Raw genomic sequence first — 27,663 nt, 5'->3', positions numbered from 1 at the left:
CAGGGGAAGGGTGAGGGGAATGTGGGAGTGATTTGGAGTGTGTTTGGTGGAAACACTCATTTGGGGAAGCCATGACTCACATCTTGTTAGGAAATGTGGGAATTAGTTACCTGAAGGAGAGGCATGTCACTTCCCTTTACAATGAATGGCTGTGTGATATGCCAAAGGGTTTTTTTTTTTAATTTTCTGGTATAACTTCAGGGAAGTAGTGTCACTGGTAGCACCCCACAGGCCACCCTGAGCTGTGACACCAGACAGGATATTCACAATGGGTCCCAGTTTTTCCTTGCCCTAATTATTTTTTCATTTTCTAAGAGCACCCATTCTGTTTTATTGTCATGACTCAGTGGTACCTTGTGACATGGACACACAGAAATGCACCTCAAACCTTCTCTCATTACTTACCATGGTGCAGCACTATTCAGGTTATGGGTTAATAGTTCAGAATACTGCTTATGGCTGGCAGAAAAGAGCTTGCCTGAAGGCTAGCTGGAAACATAAATAGGGCTAGCTAAAAAAGAAACAAAAAACAAACTGTTTGCCAAATATGAATGGAATGAACGCTCTTGTGAGCCATTCTCTTGACATCCATTCTCTTGGGATCCATGGTACCTGTCTGATACTTCCCTTGTAGGCAGGAAGAGGAGTGTCTGCCAGCAGGCAGGGAAAACATCATCACTTTATTCCCCAGATTTCTTCAACTCTTGTAGTAATTTAAATATGCTCTTACATCCTGAGTGAGTGCTGAGTTTGCTAACACCAAACTCACATTTCATTACACCTGTGATAATTTTTCTGTTGGTAATTTGAAGGTTGATTAGTTTTTTGTTACCTGTAATTACAGACAGTCACTCTGAATGTTGCTTTACCGCCAATCTGCTGGTCTAGTCAAGAATAATTTACATATTTCTCTTGTAAATGAAAGAAACAGCTGATGGACAGGCAATCTAGAAAACGTCTGGATTTAATACTTGTTCTCTCATGGTAGATGACACCAACAAAGAAAGGCCCATGCTCTGCTTGCAATGGCAGGGCTTGTCGTGTCAGCTAATTACCATTTGCTGTTAATCAATTACATTCAACCAGCACATACAGTCTCCATTGACCTGTGAGAGGGGTGATGGTTATTTGGCAAAGCACACTGCTCCCTTTAATCCCTGGGCTCTTGGCAGAAGACACAGTCTGGTTTCTGATCCTCTCCTGATTCAATCTGAATGGTGATGGAGTGGAAGCTGTAGTGCTCAAACAGGGCTTGGGTAACATCTCTCAAAATCTTCTGGCTGTCTGTTGAGTCTGCTACAGGTAGCAAGCAGAAAGTAATCAAAACATACATTTTGATAATACTTTAAAGTATTATATACTTCTAATATAGACATTGATATCTAATATAGATATTGTATAATTCTAGGATGGAAACTTTTAACAAGAAGTTTGTTTGAAAAGTGTTTCTTGTCCTTTTTATCCTCCTTTCAGGAACCTCCATGTCAGCAAACCTTTGTTCATTCAAATGTGGTTGGAATATGCAATTTTGGCAAGAGTTAAGCTAAGCTAAGTAATCACCATAGAAATTCAGTTTGGCAGAAGAGGAAAGCAGAAGTACTTAATAAAGATTAGTTCATCCAGCCAGGGAGTAGCAGCAGTGCCAAGTGATTTGGGTGGCTGATACACCCTCTGTTTTTGGAAAGTGGGGACTCCATGGACGACTTCACCTCTAGCCCTGTCCTTGGCCAAACACAGCTGGCTTTTTTTTTTTCTTAATGCATAAAAAGCTGACAGACAGATAAGAAAATTGATCTGAGTAATGGACAGTTTGTCAGTTGGGATAAGAACTACAATTTAAAATAATATTTTAAAATATGAACTGCAGCTACCTCTAAACTCCATCTATTTTTAAAGATTGTTTTACTTCTGGAGATACATTAGGAATGCATATTGGCCCTGTAAGATTTTCTTGTAGAGATCAACAGTTTTCAAGTTTGACAAAATTGTGATAAAAATCTGGTTTGAGTCTAATTCTTTTAATTTATTTTAAATATCTTGTCATTTACTTTGCTGTCCCACAGCCTCTGCAGTTTTCAAGTTTTGGGATAAGTAGAGGTCCCTGTTGTTTAGACAAGGTTTCTGGGAGGAGGATCTGAGAGCTTTATTTGTTATTATTGTTGATTTTATTTTTCCAACAAAATCATGACGATTTTTTTTTAACAAGCAACAGATATACAGTCAACTTAATCTGAATCAAGAAAGACTGACCTTTACTAGACAGCAGCTGAATAGTTACTCCCTGCTTACAGAAATTTACTGACCTGTGGCAATGTGAGCAGAGAGAGCAGTTTGATTCATTGTCAGAGACCAAAGACGAAGGTCGTGAACAGACTCCACTTTTTCAACTGTTAAAATTCTTGCTTTTACAGCATCATAAGCAAATCCTTTTGATGTTCCTGAAAAAGAGAAATTGATGGAAAAACAATATTTTTAAGGGATAAGAATTGTGATCAATAGAGGAAAATGAATCATGAGCCTTTATTCACTTAGATGTATGATTTTTGTAAAAGTATTCAATGCTTTGGAAAGCCCATCTATTTCAGAGTTCACTGTGCTATATAATCTTCTCCCTTGGCTGAAACTTCTCCATGGAAGGTTGAGACCCATGCATGTTTTAGGGGACAGTCTGAATGTCCAGTTTACATAGGGTAGTGAGCTGTTTAGCCAGATCATGTCGTAGTTTTGCACCAACATATTTTGTGAGTGCATCTCTACGCCTACGTGAACAGCATGAACTCTACTTGGATCAGTAACCTGAAACAGCAGCTCCAGTTTCTTTTCAGAAAATTCTGGGTGGAATATTCTACTTAGGAGATAGGACACTCCCCAGTTTCCCAGGAGGACAGTGGGTTTGGTGTAGAGGGAAACTGAGCACTGCTGACTTTGGCATGTCAGCTCTCCTTACAGAAGCTGGGAGTCACTGCTTTAAGAAAGAGATTCCTGAGTGTTGGGGGTTGCTCCTCCTTCCTGGTAGTTTGATTTTTTTTTTCCCCAGTAACCAAGAGATCTGCTATTTTGGCAGCCAAAATACAGTCAGTTGCCATGCTCTTGCCTAGGTACACTTCTACATGGAAGTGTCTCTATCTCACAATCACTGAAAGCAAACCAACCCTCAAATGAAACTACTGTAATAATATTTTAAACACATATTTTATTTTTATTTTTAAACAGATATTTTATTTCTTGAAACAGCAGTAGGTGCAAGTGAAAGAGAGAAGAAATAGCCATGCAGGCAGTCACACTGAGTACCCATTCAAAACCTGCACTTTTAGAGCTACATTTCCCTTTAATCCTCATGTCTTCAAAGCTGAGAAAGAAGTTGCATCATAGTATTCAATGTGAGTAAGGCAAAAACATGCATCTGTGACTGCTCAAGTCATTTGGCCTTGCAAATCAAATATTCAGGCCCATAGCTGACAGGATTAAATATTGCTAAGCCTGGCTCTTCTTGCTGCTGCTGTGCTGAGAATGGTCTATTCCCATGCACTGGAATGCAACTGGAAAGCTCCAACAGCTTGCTTCTCTGGACTCACGTGACTAAAAATCTTTTAAACTTCTGTCTCTTGCACTCAGCCTATTTCACAGACACAGTTCAAAGCACAGAAAAAGCACTTTTTCTTGGCAAAGACTTATATTTCACAGGGGTAAAGGAAATAAACAATGAACAAGGTGAGTAGGCATCTCATATGCCAAAGGGGTGATAGAAAGAAATGCTACACATATGGCAAACAAAAGCAACTCAGAGCTCATTAGCAAAATACCAGTACAAAGGTTTTTACAAAAACTGGCATACGTGTAAACCTAATGTAATGATAGAAAACAGTTTTGATTAAAATTTGAAGTAGGTTTAAAGTATGATCAGAATTATGAGAATATTGGAAACTGATACAGACATGTATATATACTTTTTATACTTTATATACTTTATATTTATACTTTTTTCCAACAAATATAAGCATTATGGCAAAAGCAACAGACAAAAAATCAAAATGCAAGTATTGATTCTGGAATCAGGTCCTACCTTCCATTAACATAGTTAAAATATCCCTTAAAATCGTGATGGTAGTTGCCAAAACAAAGATGGAAAACACAAATGTGCAGATTGGGTCGGCTATTTTGTACTGTGGCTAGAAAAATATGAACACACCACTTTGTTAATTTCATTATTGTTGGTTATTGTAATTTTAATTAGCATGAAAGAATAATAAATTCCATTCATCTAGTGCGGAATGAGTGCTGGCCCCCTTTGCCAGTTAGGGAGCCTCTGCACTGGGAATGAAGGTGCTACAGATGAAGAAAGGGAGACACCAAAGCATCCAGTTGAACCAGCAAGAAGCAAGGGTTACACTCTCAACAGTTATTTCAGTTCCCAAGAATAATTCTCTTTAATACAATTACAGTGTGTATGATTAAGACAGAGGAAATATTTACATAGTACCCAGTGTCACAACGCTGTGAAAATAGCACTTATCCTTGACTGCAAGGCAGGCATATGAACTAATAAAACCAACCTTAAAGAAGATGATAAGTGCACTAATTAGCACACTAATACTCTGGAATAGATCTCCAATGGTATGCACAAAGGCTGCCTGCAGGCTGGCATTGATCAGAGCTGGCTTTTCCAGAGGGGCTGAGATGCATTCCCTGGCTTGTGCTCCATGGCTGTGCCCGTGGCCAGTCTGGTGCAGAATCAGGCTTAGCCTGCAAGAGATGTAAAGCTGCAAATATCAGAGGATATACTGCATCTCTGAAAGCAGTGAGGCCATACACATCACCACCCCTGTCACTTCTGAATGCTGAACAGTAAAATCTGACACATTAAGTAGAAATGCAGAGGTGGCTGAGCAGACAGTTCCTAGGTTTTCAGTGATTTGCATAATCAAGAAAGTCTGTGAATGGGGTAATTAATTAGCCTCATTTTCTATAGAATTCTTGAATATTCTGACATTTAATAAAAAGTGAGATGGAGAATAATTTTTTCTTGGGGTTTATAGATTCATAATTTTTCTTCCCAGTGTGGCAGCTAACAGAAAGGACGAGAGCAACTGCAACTTCCAGTGAGAAGCAGGAGCTCTCTTTTTGACCCCTTTCCATATCCTTATGGAGCTCATAAACACTTAATATTTTTGAGGCCATTATCTCTCTATAGTTTTTTTTAATTACAGCAGCAGGTTCAAGGTTCAAATGTCATATGAGAGGAGAACAAAATAACTTACAGGATGTTGGTGAGCACAGCACAAGCAGAGGTAATGAGCATCACTGTAGCATCAATATCATAATCCGGGTGTAGCAGCCTCATGCAAGCCAAATATATCAACACACCAGTCACCATCCAAACTATTATCATAGACATCAAAGCTCCCAGAATTTCTAGGAATTAAAAAAGTCTGATTTTAACAGTCAGAATAGGAATGCAAAAATTTTTAAGAGTTTGATGGTAATGGTTCCAGGTGTATGAGCTTTATAGCCAGGAGGGCTGCTTCTTGTATGCTGGCAGTCTTAAAGCTCACAAAGAATGGGCCAAACTCCTTTCTGATCACAGCAAATCCAGTGGCTGTCCAGGGTAACCTTGTGCATGTGGTGGTCTAACCCTTTTCTACCTGCTCCTACTACTTTTGTCCCCTTTCCAGTGCTGAGTTCATGCAACATTCTAAGAAATTGGAGAGATGTAAAAGATCGTTTGGGGAATTCCGGGAGGAGCCTGGCCCTGACTGTGGTGTGAAACCCATAAAGACCAGCCCTCCTCTCCCAACAAGATTATCTTCATTGCAGGAGCAGCGGTTTGAAGGAAGGAGAGAGGCACAGCCTCCCCTGTTTCTGCACACCTCTCACCACTTCACCTTTCAGAAAGACAGTAGCAGCTCCCAACGAGGTCCTGTCAGCAAAACTTATCCTGGAACTCATTCTGCCAATGCCACAAAGTCATTTTTGTGCCACCAGCTGTGATGAGAACAAAAGAAGTTATTTTTTCCCCGGGGTAGCAAAATTTAATTTTGTCTCTATTGGCTTTGAGTTGAGCTCAAATAATTCCAGTCCCCAAGGCCAGCTTTTATTGCACTGTTATAGGAGAGGTCCAGGGAAGTGCATATGAACGTGCAGCATGCTTTTAACAGCATACAGGACTGGTAATTGCCATGTGACTTGAATGGGTAAATGAGCACAACGAGACAATACCAAAGAAAATGCCAGCTCACAGTAAAGTGAAAGGCAGTAGACAGCCAGAAAGCATTTGCACAGACCTCCACTGACAAGCCATTAAAACTGCTTATTATTTTTTATATAATTTCATGGGGATCCCCTCTTTTGCAGGCTGCAAAATCTTATCAAATTACTGTTTTGCCTAAAACTGGAAAATAATAAATCAAAGTGCACCGACAGGGAAATCTAGTTTTGCTTAAAAATAGATAGAAGCAAACATAAATCATACAATGTTTTTTTTCTGCAAGTTGTAGGTTGAACCCCTGCAAACTTGGCCCAGCTGAAGGTGTTGATGGCTGTGCTATCATTGGAATGAAAGCAGCCGAGAGCTCTTGTGAGCACATGTATCCACCTGTGTGGATTTATGCATATCTTCAATAACAGAACATGTTAGTGGTCATTTACATATTAATTTTCAATGGAGTATCTTGGCAAAAGTTTATTTAAGCTTACAGATCAGTTCAGCAGCACTCAATACTTCACTCAAGATATTTTCAGTTCCTTTTTTTCAGAACTACTGGCACTAACAGAGCACTGCAAACAATAGTGTAGGATTGTGGAGGAATCTCTGAGTACAGCTGAGAAAAATTAAGGTGCAAGAGAAGTTTTGTATCTGAAAATAGTTTGACTCACACTATCAATCTTATTCAATACTGTGTTTCTGTGTTTGTCAAAGTAGCTGGACTGCTTTGACATGGAGGGCAAGAGACATTCAGATGGCTAAACCTGGGCACTTCCACAAAGAATCTTTTCATGACAATATCTATCAGTCTGAGAGAAGCAGTGAAGAAACATCTTCCAGTGTCATGGAGGGCTGCACCTGCAAGACCTTGGTAGTCAGCGAGGAGTGACTTTGCCACCTGACTGCCCTCAGCTACTCTATTAAGGTGCCCACCTGCATATTAAACTGAGAATATAGCTGGGAAAATAAGCAAGGAACAGGGTAACAATATGGAATGCAATTAAATAGCTTCTAACATTTGACGCAAGGCCCTTTTTGCTACCAGGATAGAAAGGGCAATAAAGGATTGGTTTTCAAGTTCTGCATTGAAATGACAAAATAAAAATAACTTCGTTCAGACTGAGGATGAAGTTACATGAAGTGGCTGAAGCTGCCTACATCATCAAGAGAGGTGTCTCTTTCACTTTTTCCCCCCAGGATAAGAGATAATAAACATGAAAAGTAATGGCAGATGAACTGATGTTAAGTAGTAGTTTACTAAGGCTGCAAAATTCAGCTGTGTGTTGTCTGCATAATGCCAACCATGCTAGGGCCATACTGAACCTCCCACTCACCCAGCAGCCTGTTTCCAGCAGAGCTGGTAGAATACAGAGCTACAGAAAGGCAGGATGAGTATGGCTTATGCCTTCCCTGGTACTCTCTGCAGCTACAACCAGCCCTGGCCTACAGACATCTGAGTCAGAAGCTGTTTCTGGACTTTGCTGCTGAACATCCTTGAAGCATTTATCATCTGAGTCCTTGGTTCCGGTGCACAGGTGTCTAGAGTCATTTGAGACAACACTATCACCTCCATGCATGGCTTGACACCACATGTATAATTGACACACAGACTTCCAGAGTGGCAACTGGATTTCAAATGGCACAAATCATTTACATATAAGCAACAAAACTGAGCTCTGAGACATCCAACATGAGACTTATTTTCAGACAGAGACAACTAAATTGCCTACCTGTAGGCACTACCTAAGTGTCTAAGCTCCCTCTGTGGGCAGTGGACATCAAATTAATGGTGATTGACACAGTTCCCTTCTTCACTGGCTGACTGGGAACACTTCCTGGTTTCTTAGCTATGCGTGTCTGGTCACATTTGACAGGCCCTGATTTTGTGCTTGGCACCTTGTGCAGGTTCCTACAAGTCCTTGTGCAACAGCTGCCATTCCCATACATAAGCCTCTGACATCCTAGGGATATAACACTGGACTTCCATGTTTAGGAAGTCAAGATTTCTGTTGAATATATCAGAGACTTGGACCCTGTGCTTAAAGGTGCTCATGTGCATGTAGGCATTGATATTTAAGTGTCTAAATCTTGTACAGACTCACACTTCCAGAAAATTATTCTCATGGTTAGTATTTTGCTAGTGTCTTGTCTTTTGTTAAAACACTTATGTTGGATTCTCAGGTTTTTGGTGTTAGGTATCATCTGTAAAATGGTTGGTTTAGGTCGAGGACAGAGTACTTTAAAAACCTGTTTGCATCTGATAAAAACCGACAGTGATAAAGAGATATGAAAGGAGAGAATCTAGAAGAGGGTAAATGTTAAAGGATCTTACTTTTCTATAAATGTAACATTGTGAACGCTTTAAAATAATTTAATCATTTGCTTTAGAAATGGAGAAAACCCTAAGTTTTATGGTTATTGTTGCTTTTATAGAAACTTGTTTCATAACAAGTTGAGAGCTCAGTCCTCTACACACTCAAGTCACTGAGAGAAGTTGCTGTTATTTCAACCAGAGTTAGCACCAGCCCAAAACTATGGTAAATAATGAACTGAAAGACATGCTTTTAGAGAAGGGGTGATTCTTTACTTCTTTAGAATTCACTGTTTTACAGTTTTTCATGTCCTAAGAGCTGTGGGAGAGTTAGTGCACGGTCTCTAAATGCCTGCAGACCTGTGTCGGACATCAGCATGTTCTCCAGTCCTTGGCTATGATAACTTCCTTTTCCCATTCCACACATTCATAATGTGACATGTTTGCTACCTGCTCGGTGCCACCCAAAGGTGAACTGTTTGGTAGGAGGTTTGGAGGTGAGCCACAGCGAGAAGAGGCTGATCAGGAAGCTTGTCAGGTCCACCAGGAGGTGCGCCGCGTCGCTGACCACCGCCAGGCTCCCGGCGATCTGCCCACCTGTGTGAAACACCCGTCTGGGTCACAGCTCTGCTCAGAAGTTTGAGCCAGCCAGATCCAACTCAAGACCTGTTTTGCTGAGAATCAAAGGGAAGACTCCATTTTCAGTCATCATACACAAGACCCAAATCTCTTCAAAGATGATTTCATTTTGTACCTCATTCATGAAGTGAAAGGGATTAATTAATAGAAATACATAAGCCAAATTTCTTAGCTAGAGAGAGACCTAAGAATAATAAGAGTTGTGATACATTAGTTCTGTAGTTACATTACTATTGTACTGTTTGACTATTTTAATATTAGATTTTTTTGGTGAAAAGCCATATTTTTGTGAAATTCCATCTTTGGAATCACATTTCCAGTATCCTCCCACTATCTTTTCACAGAACGCTAATATTTTTATGTATGTACAACTGTTCAGGGACCTCGCTTATGGAATTCATTTCCTATTTGTTACAGGAAAATATGCATGTTCTTCCTGCTGCCTGACTGTTTATTTGTCACAGGCGACACTAAACCAGGAATACATGGAAAGATCCCAGTAGAAGAACAGTGATAAGCAATCAACCATTTTAGTGAGGGCATAGAGAAAAATGTTCTGTTCTCAGGACCAATCTATCATTTTGAATCTGTAATGCATGACTTAACTTTCCCACTAGAGCTCCAAAAATGTGGCTGAATATCATTTTACTCTGTGGAGGTTTGGATTTATGTGGATTCTGAAGGAAAAAAACCCCACCAAATTAAAAACATTTTGGGTTATTTTAATTCACATTTCTTTTACTCAGTAAGCCAAATATCATTATTTTGCCAAATTCTTCTAGTCATATCTCAGGGCTAAAGGAAAATCCAAATAAACTAAAAGTTTGCATTAAACTGCCCCAGCTCCTAGTGGCTGCAGGAGAAGACAAGGATCCCAGGCAGGACACTGTCCTTCCAAGACATTACAGCAGGGGAGTCTTTTCATCAAAGTACAAATGTAGAAAAGTAGATGTGAAATAATAGAGCCAAAACACCTAGTTTCTGCATTTGGCAATGTATTTCCATTCTTCAGTCACTTAATTAATTTCAGCTCACTCATTTCTCCTGACCACAACCTGTATGAGAATTAATGAATTCTTAAAAACATCATAAAATGCCTCATTCAAATCTTTGGCAGCATACCACTGCCAAAAGGACATGTAGATATATCTCTTGTTTCCTTATAGTTGGAGCATTTTCATGCCAGCTGGATGGACTGTCTGTTTAATTTCCTCCTGTATGCATATTTTACATTAGAATACCTAACACCATGAGTTTTCTCAGTGCAGAATTTGGCTCAAAGTTACTTCCCAAAAAGGAGAAAGCATATCTGCAGAATTTGGGGGCATCTCATTCCTTGTGGTAAAATGAAAAATTCATCAGAATAAGTATTTCCCAGCTCAAGTGTAAATGCACAGATACTTTTTGGTCATGGCACATCTCTTAGACTTTCACTTTTTTCTAGGTAACCGTATCTCAAGAGGGAGGCAGTTCTGCTTAGCAGGGGGAAGAAGGCTTGTCTGGGAGTGCCCAGATGTCAATGACCCAGGCATCAGGTATTTTTCAGCAAATATGTAGATCACAAGCTCTGGGCAAAACCCTATTGCATTTTATATACTCTATTTCCATGTTCTGTGGGACAGCATCTTAAAAGCTTGCTGCTAGCCTACTGCCTTTGAAAAATGTTTGCAAATTATTATTTTATGCATTGCTGGCATAACTAATGCCTTGGGTGAGTTTCAGAGATCTCAGCCTGCTTAACTTAGCAACTTGTCTCACTGATCAAGTTTTTATGTCCTGCTCTGACATGAGACCACATGCAGTGCTCGTCTTTCTTTCTACTGCCCAAGTGGAAGTGCTTTGAAATACATTTGGTCCTTAACCACCAAAAATCATTGGAAAGCACTTTCATATCTGGGCTCCACACTGGGTAGTATTGGTCTGACTGATACCTCCAGACCTATGAGATTGTGAAGGTAATTGTCTTTCAAAGAGAGTCAGTAGTGTATCAGTCTCAGCCAGCAGTGCCCCGTTTGGGAAAGCAGTAATGGCCAGCACAGATGGTTTGAGAAAAAATATCATGGAAAGGTCTAGGCATTCAAAGAAGCACAACTTTTCAACCTCTCTGAGAGTGATGCAGCTTTGTTTCTTCTGTTTAGCAGAATAATGCCCACAGATGTTGTTTGCCCTCACAGGACAAGGAGGGGAGGGGAAGATACTCTTTGTCTTCAGGAGTGAAATAAGTGTCATAGTTATAAGCTTTTACAGCTTTTTATCAATACTCCCAACAAGTGGCCTTTAAGACTTACCATTCCCTATAATGGATGTTTATAGATTTATAGACCACAAGCAGTAGAAATTGTCAGTCACTCAATGGTCAATCATCAGGCACAGCAGCCTTGCCTAATGATTAAAAATATTAAATGTATGGTTCATAATTACAAAAATCTCCACAGAGAGCTGTCTGTAACTGCAGTTAATAACTGGTTTGTCAAAGTTTAATGGTCTGAAGCAAAACGGTCTTCAAGCCTCTTACTTAAGCTGTCACTGCAAAAAAGCTGCATGATTCATTAAGCAAAATGAAACATTTAGTTAACATATCATCTGTCCTTCCAATTACCCTCTAGCACAGCCACATGCACCAAACTTAAGCCTCCTGATTATATGGTTGTGTTAATAATGCATTACTTCTGGCACTGGAAATTACTCCATGGGGATTAGCAGCATGCACTGGTTTTCATGGGGGAAATGCATGTGACCTACAAACAACAGGGCTTCATGCAGAGGGAGCATGTGGGAGGGAAGAGTCGGAGAAGTCCCTGCTGGCTTTGGCAGCCCAGACCCAGAGGAGGAGAAGGCAGAAATGCAGCAACTCTTTCAGTGCCTCCACTTCTCACTTGCGAGGAAGACAAAGCCTTTCTGTTTCGTTTTCATGGGGCTCCAGAGATGTCTGAGCTGGGAAAATATGGGTTTCAGCGGCCTTCCTGGCTGATTTTTGTTACATCAGCTGGAACATATGGCAAAAGTCTGTGGGATTCCCCATGCCTTCCCTTACCTCAGCTCACTGCAGAGAAGGGGAAATTAAAGAGCCAGGAACTATCAGGTGGATATAAATATCACAGAATCCATGGAGAGAGCAGAACAGTGAGACAAAATGAAAGCCAATACTCTATGAGCAAGCCAAATGCTTATATTGGATGTTGTAGGGTGGGTCCAGAAGTGAAAGCTAATTAGGTAGGGGAATAATCTTCCATTGATCCAGAGGCACACCAGCAGGCCAATTTAAAAGATAAACGTGCCCTGATATAGATACATTGACTTAGCTGTAGAAAACCAGATGGTGAATCTGGCCCTGGATTTCCCTGGATTTTGAAAAGACTCTTGCATTTAATTTCAGATCCTACTGCTAGCAGCCTCTATCAGTACTGAGGTCTCCTTGGCCTGGATAAATATGTCTTTTAAAGAATCTTTTAATCTTTTAAATCTTTTAAACTCTTTTAATCTTTTAAAAAGATTAAAATATTTTAATCTTTTAAAAAGAATATAACTCAATTTATTAGAAAACCTTTGTGATGCTAAGACATGCATCAGACAAGCTTGAAGACCTGGAAGAACAGTTCAGATCATTAACTGATCTTTGTATTCCTACCCAGATGAAATCCTAGAATGAATATATGAGAATATTTTGATAATTTCACTTAAACTCTCTCCTCCCCCCAGTTCTTTAATGATCAGGGATGAAGGAGAATTATTTAGCGCCAGGTGTGTTCACCCCTGTCAGCATGGTCCCTGCAGTCACAGTGCACTCTGAAGGCAAGGATGTGGCTGTGCTGGGCACCAGACTGGGCTCTTTTTGAACACACATACTTCCCTGTTATCTCAGCAATCATGAAGAAGGTGCAAATTACTGATGCTGCACAGAGCTTCCTCCTGGCTTGATGCTGCTCCCTCTGTCTGTTCTCATAGGCCTGTGAGTAGCTGTGACAGTGATATGCTGGATTAGCTCCTGTAACTTCTGCTTCCTGCTGCTGCCTCTCTTCATTTGAATTCTTCTGAAGCCAGCTCATCCTTTGGGATAGAAAGAAATTGAAGGTTAAAGAAGAAAAACCCTAGTTATTCAGGCTTTTGGCCCTACAGCCCCAGAAATGATGTAATTAATGCTTTCAAAGGATAAAAGCAGCATTGGGAACAGCAGAGCAGGTCATAGAAGAGGCTTGCTAGCACAAGCAAGGCTATGTAGGAGGGAGCTGCACATGAATGAGTGTCCTGGCTGTGTTTCTCAACTCTTTGGGATCTCCTACATCATTTAGCAGTTTATGAAGCACAGGGTGGCTTTCTTAGGCTGTGTATCTCATGCACACCACATGACTTTAAAAAAAAATGTACCTCATGCAAATAGATACCAAGTTCAGCACAACATGGAGAAAATTCTACTAAAAAATTCAGGATTTTATTCCCAACAGCTTTATCAGGAAGACTAGTCAAAAAAAACTACCCCAAACTTCTTTTTCTTAAATATAATCAGTTAAAGATATTTCTCTCCTTTCTTTGCACACAGAACTATTTTATCTCAAATTTCCACATTTGTACAAAATCTACCAATATTTCAGCATAGAAATAGAGAAATTCCAGCTCAGCATAGAGCCTGAGCATAGAAAATATTAGCCAAAAAATCTCAAAGGTATTCAAAAGTCAAAGAAATCAATTCTCCATAGTACCTATAACCCACAGTACATGTAGAACCCTTTGTGCCACTGAGTTCATGGAAAGGTGAGAAATCCAGCAGAAGTGGCTCTTTGAGCATTGCTCCATCACAGAGTGATTTTTCAGCCAAGTCTGCTCTGCCACAAAACCTCAGTATTGTGCCTCTCAGAGTTCCTGCACAGGAAACATGTGGTGGGGGTAGAGAGGTCTGGGGCCAAGCTCACTGCATGGCAACTGTGGAAGCTCCTGGATGACCACAACGTTTGGTGCTCTCAGTAGAGCAACCAAGAGATTCCCCCTGGGAGGCCTCAAGGTGGTTTGCTGAGCAAGGATGTTCCCTTCTCCTTATCTCTCAACAGAAAAGAGCCCAAATTGCAAAAAAACCCTCTAAACCCCCTCCCAGGGGGACTTAAAACCATTCTGTCTCTCCCAAGACAACACTTGTTGCCAGAGCTACTCCTAGTGTGATGAGTGCACCGAGACCATGGCACCAGAAGGTGAATTCTGCCAAGATGCACATGCACACAGTCCCTATAATCACGTGTTGCAGGGGCAACTGTTTGAGGTTTGTGCGTGCAGGGGCTACCCAGGAACACAGCAAACTCCACTGCTTTTTTTCCAAGTCTGAAATTAGCCTGGGGACAGGATGTGGGACTGGGTTTAGTTGCCCCAGTAATAACAGTGGCTTTTCCCCATTTTGACTTCAGACTTTCCTCTGGGATTAGGAAGAATTGTTTCTTCAGCTGAAGGAAACCTGTGCTCCAGGAAGTAACATGAATCCTGGTGACTTTCTCTAGTGTTTCTGCACTGTTTGTAGAAGTGTCAAGATGCCTAAAATCTCGCTGGAAAGAAATTAGATGGTGCCTGCCAACCTGCAGTAATCAATGTCCAGAAAAAAAGCTGTACTAAAATCACAAGCTCTTTCCAGCTGCTTTTTTTGGGTGGCCTGTGGGGGCTGCAGCTGCTCAGCAGGTTTGAAGTCCTGCCAGATGCCCCATACTGGTGGGCAAGAGGCAAAGGCACCTGCAGAGCTGATGTCTTGGCCTTTTACATTCATCAACATCACAGAGATACTGACGAAAGAAGAGCTGAGCCACCTTGGCAGCCAAGCCCTGCAAGTGTAGATAATCAATGTGGATTTGGTTCTGTAAATACTGAGATGTTCCAAGGGTGCCACGTTCCCCTGAGTCAGCCTGTTTCCCAGCCAGGTTAGCATGTGGTCTCTGTTTGCTCAGGGGAGGTGACTGATTCCCCCTGTACGTGAGGAGCTTGTGTGAAATAGCAACTGCTCACATTTAATGCCTGATGCTTGGAGACAGGGAATTTTCTTAGTCCTTTTGTCAGCATTTCCCTTTATTTTCCTCACATCAACAAACAAATAGGAGTTGGACTGTCTAGGGAATGAGCTGCCCATCTGGCAGCTGGGGTCCCCACCAGCCAGTCCTTCTCCAGTCCTTTAGTTTTACATTTATCGGGTTCCTTATGTGCACTGTGTCATTTTTGTACAATATTTTACTGATGAATTAGACACAGAAGGTACCACAAATTAATTCCTTCCAGATGGCTGAATGAAATGCTGTAGTTCTCTCACTCTCCCCTGGAGATCAGGGCAGGCAAGGTTTTCTTTCTCATGATCTCTCTCTGGAGTTAACTTCCAATGCTTTTCTATCCTTTGCATGTAAAATTAATTTCCCCTTACCTCAATTTTCATCAGCTGGCATTGAACATTAAAATCATCTTAATGACATGAGTCATGATCGGCTCAACAGCCTCTCAGGCAGGAATGCCAAAATTACCACTGCATGTTCTGAGCCACCAAGTCCTTTCCTTGTTGTTAACAAAATAGGTCGCTCTGTGATCTCACTCTCCTTTGTTTTTTGTCTCTCTGTCAACGAACAAAGCCTCAGGGCATCACTGAGGGGCAGGAAAGCTCTGTCCACAGATCTTGCTGGACAGATGCAAAAGCAAACAGAGACTGTATAAACCCACAAATGTCACATTTTTCTGTCTAAAGGGTACCTAAATAAAAGTGCCCTGGTTGCCAGAGGTGGCGAGCATTCACTGCTCCCTTTGAACTTGCAGAACAGCATCTGGCCTGATGAGTTGGGAAAACTCCTGCCAGCTCCTGTATGTAACCATTATTTTTCTCTTTCAAAAGCTGCCTGCCACTAATTAAAAGAATCTAAGAATCTAAGAGGCAGTTTTATAAAAGTGTGAATCAAAAGCTTAAGGTGCAAAGATCAGCTCTGTTATACCAGAAACTCCTTCATAGTGTTTTAGAGCAAGATGTAGCCTTTGAGCTTCAGGTCTCTCTGCCAGCATATTGCAGAGTCACAGATTAAAAAATAATCTTTTCTCCATTTCAAATTCTCTTTTTCTTTGTAAAAAAGATAGTCAAGGGAATGTCACTGAAAGGCTCCTACTGAGTCATGCCCAGAAGGGGGAAGCAGAAAATATTAATACATATTGCAGATTTCACAGAAATCATTAGCAATAGCTTTTTATTACAACTTCCTTTCTGTTTATTTTCACTTGATCTGCCGGGTGCCTTGATCTGCAGGCTTGTGGGAATAATTGCTATCCTCCTAGACCATTATGAGTTCTCCAGTCACAAGAGGAAAATGTGGAATCACTGTGCTTTCCACAGGAGATCATCTCCTTCATGAGGGAAAATAGTAATTTTCTGCTGCCTGAAAGGATAATGAAACTACCTTCAGAGAAAAATGTACCAAAGCCATAGTCACCTCCCTTATGCTGGCACCATTCTGATTCCAATTGATGTACCAATCTTGAATATTTTCAAGGTATTTAAGACCCTGTTAATAAGCTGGCCATCCAGTTTCTCCTTTTCCTTACTGTGGGCACAAAATTAAGGCAAGTATTTATATGTTTGCATGCATTTAGACGTCCAGGAGATAGGAATTAATGCTTTGGTTATCTTATGTGCCTCATTTTGAGGGCCTGGCCCTGTATGCATAAATGTATTGCCAAGAGTTTTCCTTCTACATAACACTATAACAATAGCTGCCTGGAGACAGACCAGAGGTGCATGTAGCCAAGTATTCAAATTCTGTCATGAACATGAAGGAATACATAAGGTCAAAGTACCAAAGAGGAACATTCCCAGAGAGTTACTGCTCCCCAGTTCTGAACCAGAGCTCCTGTCCAACATCTCTTTACAGATCTTTATTCCACAAACCCAGCTGGCTTGAAAGTATTGAGTTCCATGGTTTAATTATGGTGTGTGTAAAAAAAATATGTCTTTTGACACTCTGGAGCTGTCTGCCTGCTATTTTAATTAGTTCTAATACTGTTAGAAATGACTGACTATTCCCTGTTTACCTGCCTCACATCATTCATGATGTTATGTATCATTGTTATACCTCTGAACCATCAATTTTCTGAGCTGATGCCCTAGCTATTTAATTTCTGTTTCATATAACTTACTACCTTGGTTCTAATTTTCGTTGTGAGATGAAGTGGGAAAAACTGAATTGGGCATGATGGAGATGGCATATGGCCAGTAGTGGGAAGACACAGCCCATTCTGCAGGGTCCTAGTGTCACCTGCAGGGGGGCAGAGGCAATGGGTTTGGGTTTGCTGAGTCTGCTAAGTTACTGTGTGCTACTGGGCCAGCTGGCAAACCAGGGCAAAGGAGACAACCACAGGGCCCTCAGCTAAAGCAGTCCGAGATCACAAGAAACACCTATCATCTTCCTGAGCATTGATTCTGTGAAGGATAAGGAGTGGTGGAAAGCCTATATTTGATGAGGACTCTTTGATCTCGTAAGAGTTTTCATATCACCTGCAGGAAAGGAGAAAAGGAGCAAAATATTTCTTATGTGCTTGCTATAGAAAATCACTCTTCGCCTGAAGAAATCATCTCCCAGGTTCGCTTCAAACATTTTGCTTACAGGTATGAGCCTGGCAGACAGGAACCAATTAGGAGTCCAAGGCCTATAGACAAGAAAATCTACAGGCAAATGCCCCATGTTTAAAACTTTTGCATGAAGACAAACCCTAACATTTCTACACAACTTTCCTACTATCAGCAGTGCCCACCCCTGGGTTTTCCCCCGCCTTCTCTCTTGTCTCAGAGACAAAATAAAAATCAAAACTTTGAGACTTACAGCCTTGAGTTTCACTTGTGTGATGGTGTTCAAAATCTCAGTAAAAAGACAGATAAAGAACATAATAAGAAATCCATGCTGGATCAACCCAAAATCTAGCTCATAGCATAGCTGGCACAATCAGATGCAAACCCACTGACTTATGAAGTGGGATATTGAATATTTCTGGTCACTATTACAGTGATCTGTTGCCAGCAAGAAATAAAAATACTCTTGCCTGTCTTCATTCACGGAAACATGAGGAATTTGGTCAAGCCATTACCTAGACAGTGATAAAGGGTTATCTGGATCACTATATAGGTGATCTAACAAATAGGAAAAAAAATAGAATATAAATGATTAATCATTAGGAGAAGTTATTTTCTTTTAATACCACCATTGACTGTGAAAAGACCATACAAAACTATCTCAGAGACCTAGTTCACACCTAATTCAAAGACCTGTATGACCTACAGACAACGCGTTTTGCATGAAGCAGGAGGTTCTGGGTGCTCAGTATCAGACCCTGCAACCATTATGGTTCATAACCTTCCTCAAGTCTGGTGGGAAGTGGTGTCCTGTCCTGAGACCCACCCTGTGTAATGTCTTCCTCTGTTTCCTGGAGGAGGAGGTGTAAGACACCCTGATCATGTTGCCAACCTGGAGGTGCAGCTGATAGATTGGAGGGCAAGGCTGCTAAAAGGAGTCTGGAGGAAGAGCTCAATAGGAGCCATCTAATTTCACAAGAACAAATATAAAGTCCTGCACCTGGGACAGACAGATTTGTGAGACCTTATCTACAATATCATGTCCAGCTTTGGGGTCCTTAGCACAGGAAGGATCAGTAAATCAGAGCAGGTTCAGCAGAGGGTGACCTGGATAATTAAAGGCTGGAGCACTTCTGGGGGGACTGGACTTTTTGTGAGCACCTAGATGCAACCTGCCAATATTCCTGAGGAGGCTATTGAGAAGATGGAGCTTTATTGTTCTACATGGAGGAAGGATGAGGTCATTGGTCATAAATGGAAACAAGTTCTGATTGAATATGAGGGAAAAAAAAAAAAAAAAAAAAGATTGTGAAGTTAATACCCTACTGAAGCAGATTGCCAAGAAAGGTTGTGGAGTTTCTATCCTGAGAAATTTTTTTCAAGACTAGACTGGAGACAGCCCTGAGCAACATTATTCAATCTCTTGGTTGGACCAGAGACATTCTTAAGGTCCCAATGTGAATTGTATTATAAACCTACAACTGATCTGACTTTCAAAGGGCTCAGTTGAAGCCCACCCCCTTTTGAGCATTTCAAGTTTGACATGGAAAGCCTTAATGCATCCAAACCATCTAGTGACTACAGACAGGTCTGGCATGTGCAAAACACTCTCCTCCACAACCCTGAGTGCAGGGAAAGGGGTCAGGTTTCAGGCCACGTGGTCAAGATAAAACTAGTTTTGTTCCCTGTGTATTGTAATGATGACATTTATTGTAAAGAAAGAGGCTGGGGGTTGGCAAGGAAATAGGCAATCTGTGTGCAAAATAAATTCTGTTGAAAGCATTAGAGCTGCTCATTAAGGCTACACATGGGGGACAGAAAAATGTGGTAATTTATACCAAAGGCTAAGATGAGCCTATTGCTACTATTGGTTAAGGCAGCTGCTCTATGAGCCCTGGCCCAGAGGGCTGCATCCCCTCACGGGCTGGCTGAGGCTCACAGGCTGGTACCCTGGGTCACTGGGCTGGCACCCCAAGCTGCTGGGTGCAATAGGAAGCAGGGCAAGGGCTTCCCCTGTGCTACCAGCTCTTTCCAACAGGAGGGAGACCCTGGCTCTCAGCCCCCATTTCTGGTTATTTTTCTAACAGAGTAATTAAATTGTGCAATTAATCAAATTTCATCTGGCAGAAAAAGCAAAATGGAGAAGCAGCACAAAAGCCACCTGGCTGGATGACACGTCCTCTTCATTTTGGAGAGCTGTGCTACCACCTCCATCATTATATGGAGCCACCTCAGGACCACCACTGTAGAGCCCTCCTGGGACCAGCCCTCCAGCTTGGGGGCTATTGCATGTGGCTGCAGCATCAGTCCAAAAATTGCAACTGCTGCAGCAATTCACCCCAACTAATTTAAATCCTAAATTAGGAAATAATTATCAGAAAAAAAAATTGACTTCAGAAGGTGTGTCAGCTCTCAGATGGGAGCATCAGCTGCCAGGGATTCTTGCCCCCAGTGTGCATCCTACCCTTCTGCTTAGCAGGGATATTCCACATTACTAGAGATCCGGGGGAAAAAATGCTTCCTCACAAGGCAGCCTAACATCTGTCCCTCTCTCAGGGGACCGTATAATGGGTTTGCCCAGTGTTGTCCTTTGTGTCCAGAGGTTGCAAGGGGCCAAAGGACCTCAAACACTGAAGCTGTGTGCACAAAATTGCAAACTTTAAAAAAGCCACTGTCTTCAATAATTAAAATGGACTGCAGAATCCTACGAGGTCTTTTTGAAATATAAATATTACTACAGAAGTCATTTTGGACAGTGCCATCTATATTTATGGAGCCATGAAATAATATTTAAATAATAACCCAGACATTCAAATGACTAAAATACGATGGCACTGACCCCAGTATAAGAACATGAAGAGACAGATTTCCATTTGAACTGACAGTGTTTACGCCAAGTTTCTGTCCCACATGTTTTAAGAGAGCCAAGCAATAAATAACCCGAAAACCAATGAGATAATGGAAATGTCAAGAGGTGCTAAGCTGTAACTGAGCAGCTATTTTCTTTTAAAAATATTTGCTAGTCTGAGTCAAGAGGAAGAATGAAAAAAGGTTAAACTGCAAAACTATTTTGTGATAGACATTTATACTCTTTTTTTAACCCCATCTACAGTATCTCATGTTTTCAGAGGATCTTCCCTCACTCAAGCAAACATTTACTCACCAGACTTCTGACATACAAGAGGTACATTAACTCTAAGCCCCACAGACTGTCCACAAGAATAAAGCATCGCCTTTCTTTCAAATCAAATGGATAATTTAGACATTCAAGCATGAAGGAGCCTTGAGCCAAACATGGTGTCAATAGCACAATTATAATTCAGCCTAAAATTGCAGCATAATCCATGAGGTTTTGCATCCTACAATAAATCTACTATGCTTATAAAATACATAGCAAGAGACACTTGCTTCAACAGTAGATTGGTTCAATCCATCACAGACACAGACACATCAGACTGCTGTCTAGTAAATGCTTCAAATATCTAATGAGAAAGTTTGGGAAGAAAAAAATTGCACAAAACATTTTGAAAGTAGTAAAATGTATGCACAGTGAAACTCTCCAGACTTTGACTCCTGCAGCCAGTTGGCAGATTAGTGATCTCATATTGCTCTGACACAGAAATGTCAGTGAAGGAAACAAAGAGTTGTGTTACCTGTCTAGGGCCAACGAGTACTTCTTGGTGTCCCTCTCGCTCACAAGGCAAGTTCTTTCAAGACCCTTTTCAGTAGCCATGAAGAAAGTCAATGGTGTTTTGCTTGGGTTTTGCCTTTAAACTCTCTTTTCTCTGTCTGAAGCGATATGGGCAGAAATGTCCTCTTGACTTATGCAGAAGTCCCTGCCAAATATTTTAAAATGAAAATGTTTTAATTATCTTCCCAATAAACCCGAGAGAAACTGCAGGGGAAAGCCTCTTTCCTAGTGCCGGTGGCGTCACTACCATGCCAACCAGTAACTTGCTGAGCAAGTCAGATTGGAGACTTTGGGCCTCCCTCCCTGTTTTCCTTTTTTTTTCCTTCCATGTTTGATGCTGGATCTGCTCTTTGGTCATGTGGGAGGTGCGTGCTCTCCCAGGCACAGGCCCAGGGGCCAGCACAGCGGAGCACACATGGGCATGCACAAAGAAGCTCACATGGATGCGCTGAAAGAGAGAACCAAGGTCATTAAAACAGCCTGATTTTCCTGGAAACAGCCAAACCCCTGTTTGCCTTTCTGCATGCTTGGCTTGGGAGGAAAGTCAACCTCCCTCACTCCAGCTTTGCGCAAACCTTTTAATCTGAGCAATCACTCTAAGGACTGATTTCTTCCCCTGGCATCTTCTCTCCTAATGGTTCGAAACAGAAGAGGCTGCTTATTATTGCCATTTGCAGCACAGGTTACTGAAATCTTCATTTCAGCAGGAAGGACTGCAGGTTGTTATTTCTGCTTTATTCAGTTTGTTAGTTCTATCAACAGCTGCAGTCCCTGGAGGGGAGGAGAAGCCCTCCAGCCTCACCTCTCTCACAGCCTGACCTCAGACATTTGCTTCAGCACTAATGGGAAATCTGCCACCGGTGCTGGTTGTGTTTTACCCTATTAGTGGCAGAAGCAGATTGTGAGTGAGAGCCCTACCTGTGCACTGCTTTCGTGGGAGAGATTAGAACAAGGCAGTGGGAGGCTGCATGTAAATTCTGAAGTCTTTTTTTACCACAGGTACTCTAATATGAATATGATGAACTGGGATTGCCCCTTCCTTCCCTCAGCTCTCAGAGCACATACTCTGTCTGAAATTCATGGGGACAGGTGGCACATTTGTACATATAAATTGAAACAACTGGGCTTAAGCCATCAGAAATCCACATGTTGCCTCCCGCATGTGAGCTGTGCAAACATTTCCCTGGAACCTGTGAGCCAAGGAGCTGACTGTACCTCAGGCATTTTTCTGAACAGCCATGGCAGAAATGCATTTTTTTCCACAATGTGCTGTTATCTTTTCTGCTCTGATGCCCTTTTCTTGAGAGCCTTTTCCCAGGTTCTTATATCCACTTATGCACCCTTATTAGGTGAAAGAGATTGATTTTATTACTCCTTTCTGGAACTTCCTGTCTTCATCGGAACTGTAAAATGTTGCTCTTTAATGTTTTTTAAAGTTGATGCCACTTCCTGGACCTGCAAATGTGGTTGTCCAGCAAGGCTGGTTTGAGAAGAGACTCAGGTCCAAGGATGTGTAGTATCGACTCAAGGCATTTGCAAAAATCTTACAAAACAGAAATAGCACATTTCTTGTCACCCCAGTAACACCACTAAGGAGTAACTTTATTCTGCTGCCAAGAGGGTGTAAGGGAGGAAAACGAAGGTGGCCTTTCCAGCTGTGCACCCTAGAACCTGACACAGGCTTATAATTCGCACCCAGTGAGAGATTCTCCTGGCTCCCCATCCCATAAATGGCACCATTATTTGCAGAGTCTCTGTAAGCATCTCAACCTATCTTTCCTTCAGAAATTACCAAATAGCAACATCCTGTTGCAGACTCAGGATATCAGAAGAATTAACCTGACCTGGAACCTGATTTAGAGTGGATCTCAGCTTTTCTAGGGTGCTAAGCCAAAGTATCAGGTCTAAGCACCTTCAATTAAGAAAAAGTTAAAATCCACCCTCAGAAGATTACAGGTAAAGCCAGTTTCTGTTTTGAATCACTGTAGGCATGTAACTTTTTTTAGTGAGATAGATGAGTTTCCATCATTTTGCAAGAGGATCTTGAGCCTCAGGTGCATACCAGCAAAACGAAGCCATAGATCATTCACAGCATTTAATCTAGACTTCTGTTTTGTGTTTATTGTTGTCAGTGCTGATGGCTGTGCTTCTCAGGAGACAGGCTGTGAGGCAGGATAGTAAGAAATCTCTTCTGAGCTATCCACAAAGACTTGGGTTTCCTCTTTATCAGAGTCTGAAACTCATTAAGAGAGAAGCAGCAGCTGTCTGTGGAATTTCTGTTTCAGAAAAATTATTCAGACCATCTCAATAAATTCATCTCAGGCTTTCAATAATAATGCAGTTTGTTTCTGAGCCTACATTTAAAATGCCACAAATCCAATCATACCACTTTTAATGACCCTAGTCAAGGACATTTCTCAAGATTTGCAGCCAATACAGACACATGAGGCATCACGCTGGCTTTTGCAGTTGAAAGCTCCTTGTCATTATTATCCAAAATCTCCATTAGTAAAAAAGCATATCCTTGATCCCATTTCAACTTTAATCAGCTACACTTTAAATACGAAAAAAAATCCAATCCCTCTCATCCTGTCATTATGGGAGCAGATACTGACAGCTTAAATGTACAGAGGAAAAATCAGTGCATCTATTAATTGAAAATGCCACTGAAGTAGATCATTTTTACGAGCCATGAGACATCTTGAAGATCATCTGCAAAGAGTTTCTCTAACTTTCTCTGGCATCAGCTTTAGTAGCTCTGTACTGCATCACCAGCAACCTAGGGATCCAGGCATTTGTGATTTCTGGGCCTTGGTGAGTACAGTTTTCACATTTGTAGTGAGAATATGCTTTTTTCACCCAGTGAAGCTCCAGTGCCTTCCAGCCATCTGTCATTTTGGTATCCAAGGCTGGAAGCAAGACAGATTTAAAGAAAATCCACTTTCCTCTTCTTGTGAACCCACCAGTGCAGTAACCCATTATAAGTGAGTGTCAAAAGGAAAATATCTACCCCGATTTAGATCCAATTTAAAAATCATTAAAAAGATGTTAATGTTCAATATTTTAAAATACTAAATTTTTAAACATCAATATTTTTATCTTGGGTTTGCAGCCAATTTTTCAAAAGAATGGAGACTTTTGATAGTAACTGACTGAGGGGTAAAAGTCATCTGCAATGTTTTAGATGGATATTTTAGACTGCACAAAGTCATTGAGGAGAAAAAGACTTTTGAGGCCCCTGCCAAATAAATTCTAACTTGCATTGGGAGTGGGGATCTAGAAGGAGCATGGTACTACTCTGGGGTGTACGCTTTCCTTCCAACAGTAAAAGTAAATGCTGCTACCAAATCAAGTAGAAATCCTTCTGCAGAGCCTGGAGCTTCAGGTCAGGACATCTACTCCTCACATAAGTAGTTTCCAGAGTGTCCAGAGTTTCTCCTGGTGAAGCCAGTGGTGTGAGACAGCCCTTCCCAAGACAGGAATCTCTGGAGGAGTTCAAGGCCTTGCTATGGATGTTGAGAGAGCCCAGGGTGCCCCAGCTGGGCAGGGAGCACTGGTAAATAGATGAGGAGATAAGGATGAATCTAGACCCCAGGATGGGAATCCTGAAGGACACCACAAACATGACCCTTGCACAGATACAAACTTCCTCTGGCCCATGCAAGGCCTCTTGAAGGTTTTTTTTCTCCAAACTGTGATATGAATATGGGTCTAATCTGTGTGGTGGGATGGGGAAAGGAGGGGAAGCAACCTTTAGCATTTTTTATCCTTTTTATCTTATTTATTCAAACTTTTATCTTGATCTCACTTTCTTAGGGCCAACATTTCAGAAGTGCTTGGAGTTAGCTTCCCAGCGTCTCAGGTCTCACTGTTGAAACCCCATTGTACAAATAACCCAGCTGTCATTAACATTAAGTTCCTTGGAGGCACCAGGCCTTCAGAAGTAAGTAGTGCCAAGAAATGTTATTTTGAAACAAAGCTACTTTGATTTTCTGAGAATAGGGCAAGGTGCTTTGGTGTCTGAGTGTCCCAAAAGGCCTGTCCAGGAGTAGCATAGCCTAACCTTAGAAGAAGTTTTTCATTCTGGGCTGTAGCTGAAAAGAAAAAGACAGGGCAGTTGAAAAACTAATGCTAATGTCATCTCAAATGTTACTGTCAAAGACTGTTTCAGCTTTTGTTATAAAAATATATTATCTTTCTCTGAATACTTAGTGGTTTTCTGTCTCTTTTCCATTGCAATTGCAAAGGGCTTCTGCTTGGTTTTGTTTTTATGATGTCTGAACCTGGTTGGGGAATTAAGCCTGTAATTGCATTGCTAACAAGTATTTCTTAGATACATTTATTTTTCCTTGGGGAAAGAGACTGTTAGGAAGAGAGTACACATATTTCGGCAGCAAAAGAGACAGCTATGACATTTGGCTCCTAAGTTACTACCTGGATATAATTTTAATTGTTTTCTTCTACTAATAAAATATAGTAACTTTACTGCATTAGTTCCTTTATTACACTTCCAACATACATTTCATTGTCATGTTCTTCCTAAGTATATTTGGGTCATGAAGATACATTACAATATATTGAGAGCCAGTTTGTTAAAAACACAAGGAGTTCTGCATTATTTCTCACCGGTGCAAAACTAATTGGTTTTTCTCAGCTGCTGCATATATATTTATTTTCCATTTTATCATCTCTATAATTGCAGTTTGAATTAGGAAAAGGACAGAGAGACCTGGTAAAAGCAGTTGCAGGGACAATTTGTGTTTTGCTTCCCAGCAATCAGGATTTCTCAAGCCTGTTGCATTGCAGTGGGTGTTGAAACAGTGCTCACATCCCTCTTGCCTGGGCCATACTGACCATTGCTCAAGCACTTTTTCTTTCTTCCATGACTTCCAAAATTTTCTTTGCAACAATGTGTGTTACTGTAAGGAAGGAAACCAGGGCTCACAATTCACATGTTCAAGAACACTGAAACTTTGAAGAAATGAGATGGTTTTTTGCCTACTCCCTTTCTAGTTTCTGAGCATGTACAGTGCACTCAGGGCCCGGGGCCAGGACAGCCGAGCTGCAGTGTCAGGGCTCCCCAGGCACACCTGAGCCATGGCACAGGGATGGCATACCTGAAATTTACACAGGGGGAGGTAGGTAGCCCTCTTTGCTTTGTCTCCTGGAAATTGCTACTGGGTAAGATTTTCTTTGCAGCCACATATTTTCTCTCTCTTTTCTGCTAAAGAAAAACTGAAAAGTGCAGTATAAGTTCAGGGCTGGGACTTCAAAGGCTGCCACTCTTGCCCTGCATTATGGCATGCAGCAATGTGCCCATGAGGTAAGGGATCCAAATGGGACACACAGGCTCTCTTTCAAGGCAGAAAACACACAGGGATTCTGCATCTGGCATCTCAGAGGGCAGCACATATGTGATCCCCAGGCAGTGCCCACCTGGACTCCTGGACAACTTGAAGGGACATCAACCTTGCAGCCTGAAGCTAAACCTGTGGAAACAGTTGAAACACTTCTAGTTTGGGGAAGCAAAGCACACTAGATAAGCTATAATTTTAATGGCATTTTCCACACATGCATACCTTTGAGCTGCCTACCATAAGTCTGTTTCCTGCCTGGATTCTCTGGATACCTTTTATGTGCTGCATATGAAGCATCTGGAAATTAAATGAAGAGTTAAATAATGGCTCTCTTGTGTATGGAGCACAGTAAAAATTACACAGAGAGTTTTTATAACTTTTTTAATATAATAAATTTAAAGAGACTGAATGCTGGTTTTATGATATGAGATTTCCAGATTGCTCCCAAGTCAGCAACAAGCTATTCATAATCTTTTATTATAGCATTGTCATGATGACTGTAATCAAGTCCCTGAGCTACCTGATGATACCAGGGGTAGCATCAAGCTGGTGAATGTGGATAAGTTTGCATTTAATATGACGTTTAAAGAATCTGGCTCCTGCTTTTTTCTAATATTAAAACTCTGTTGATAAATTTGGGTCTAGTTTTCTCTTTAAAAGTATTTGGGTTTTGTAGATTTCTGTAGGATACCAATGTATGAGCTGATTTGGTAAAATTCAAGTTTGTGTCCCTAGAAGAACAAACTTCTTCACCAGCCTTCCTCCACTGTTCCCCACTGTCTGGGGTTTGCAAACACCAATAAAAATTTGATCTAAGCAAAATCTGTTAGGAAGGCATCTAAGTAAGAGCATGCTGATTATTACAAAGGTTGGTAGCACTCACCTGCTAGGCTTTTTGGCTTT

The 27,663-nt window shown here is 41.2% G+C and overlaps 1 protein-coding gene across 1 annotated transcript; it reads right to left on the bottom strand.

Annotated features, from left to right (window-relative positions):
- Positions 1–649: 649 nt before the first annotated feature.
- On the bottom strand, positions 650–21,615 carry SLC30A8 (solute carrier family 30 member 8). Its single transcript, XM_038130096.1, has 8 exons — positions 21,366–21,615; positions 12,991–13,199; positions 8,964–9,110; positions 5,259–5,412; positions 4,554–4,743; positions 4,064–4,169; positions 2,304–2,438; positions 650–1,296 (listed from the first exon to the last, which is right to left on the bottom strand). Exons 1-8 carry the CDS (start codon positions 21,443–21,445, stop codon positions 1,151–1,153), a joined length of 1,167 nt encoding a protein of 388 aa, XP_037986024.1. The 5' UTR covers positions 21,446–21,615; the 3' UTR covers positions 650–1,150.
- Positions 21,616–27,663: the final 6,048 nt, after the last annotated feature.

The sequence above is a fragment of the Motacilla alba genome, chromosome 2 (genome assembly GCF_015832195.1).
Source record: "Motacilla alba alba isolate MOTALB_02 chromosome 2, Motacilla_alba_V1.0_pri, whole genome shotgun sequence".
Lineage (NCBI taxonomy): Eukaryota > Metazoa > Chordata > Aves > Passeriformes > Motacillidae > Motacilla > Motacilla alba.
Note: the sequence above shows the minus strand (reverse complement) of the source record. Positions and strands in the feature narration are given on the sequence as shown.

What these genes read in the sequence shown, in the direction of transcription:
- SLC30A8 (XM_038130096.1), bottom strand. Translation starts at nt 21,445, where the DNA reads ATGGCTACTGAAAAGGGTCTTGAAAGAACTTGCCTTGTGAGCGAGAGG. An exon ending in GATAACAGGGAAGTATGTGT is followed by an intron (nt 9,111 to 12,990) that starts GTTCAAAAAGAG and finishes TGTTTCACACAG; the next exon opens with GTGGGCAGATCGCCGGGAGC. An exon ending in CTCTGCTCACATTGCCACAG is followed by an intron (nt 1,297 to 2,303) that starts GTCAGTAAATTT and finishes TGCTACCTGTAG; the next exon opens with CAGACTCAACAGACAGCCAG.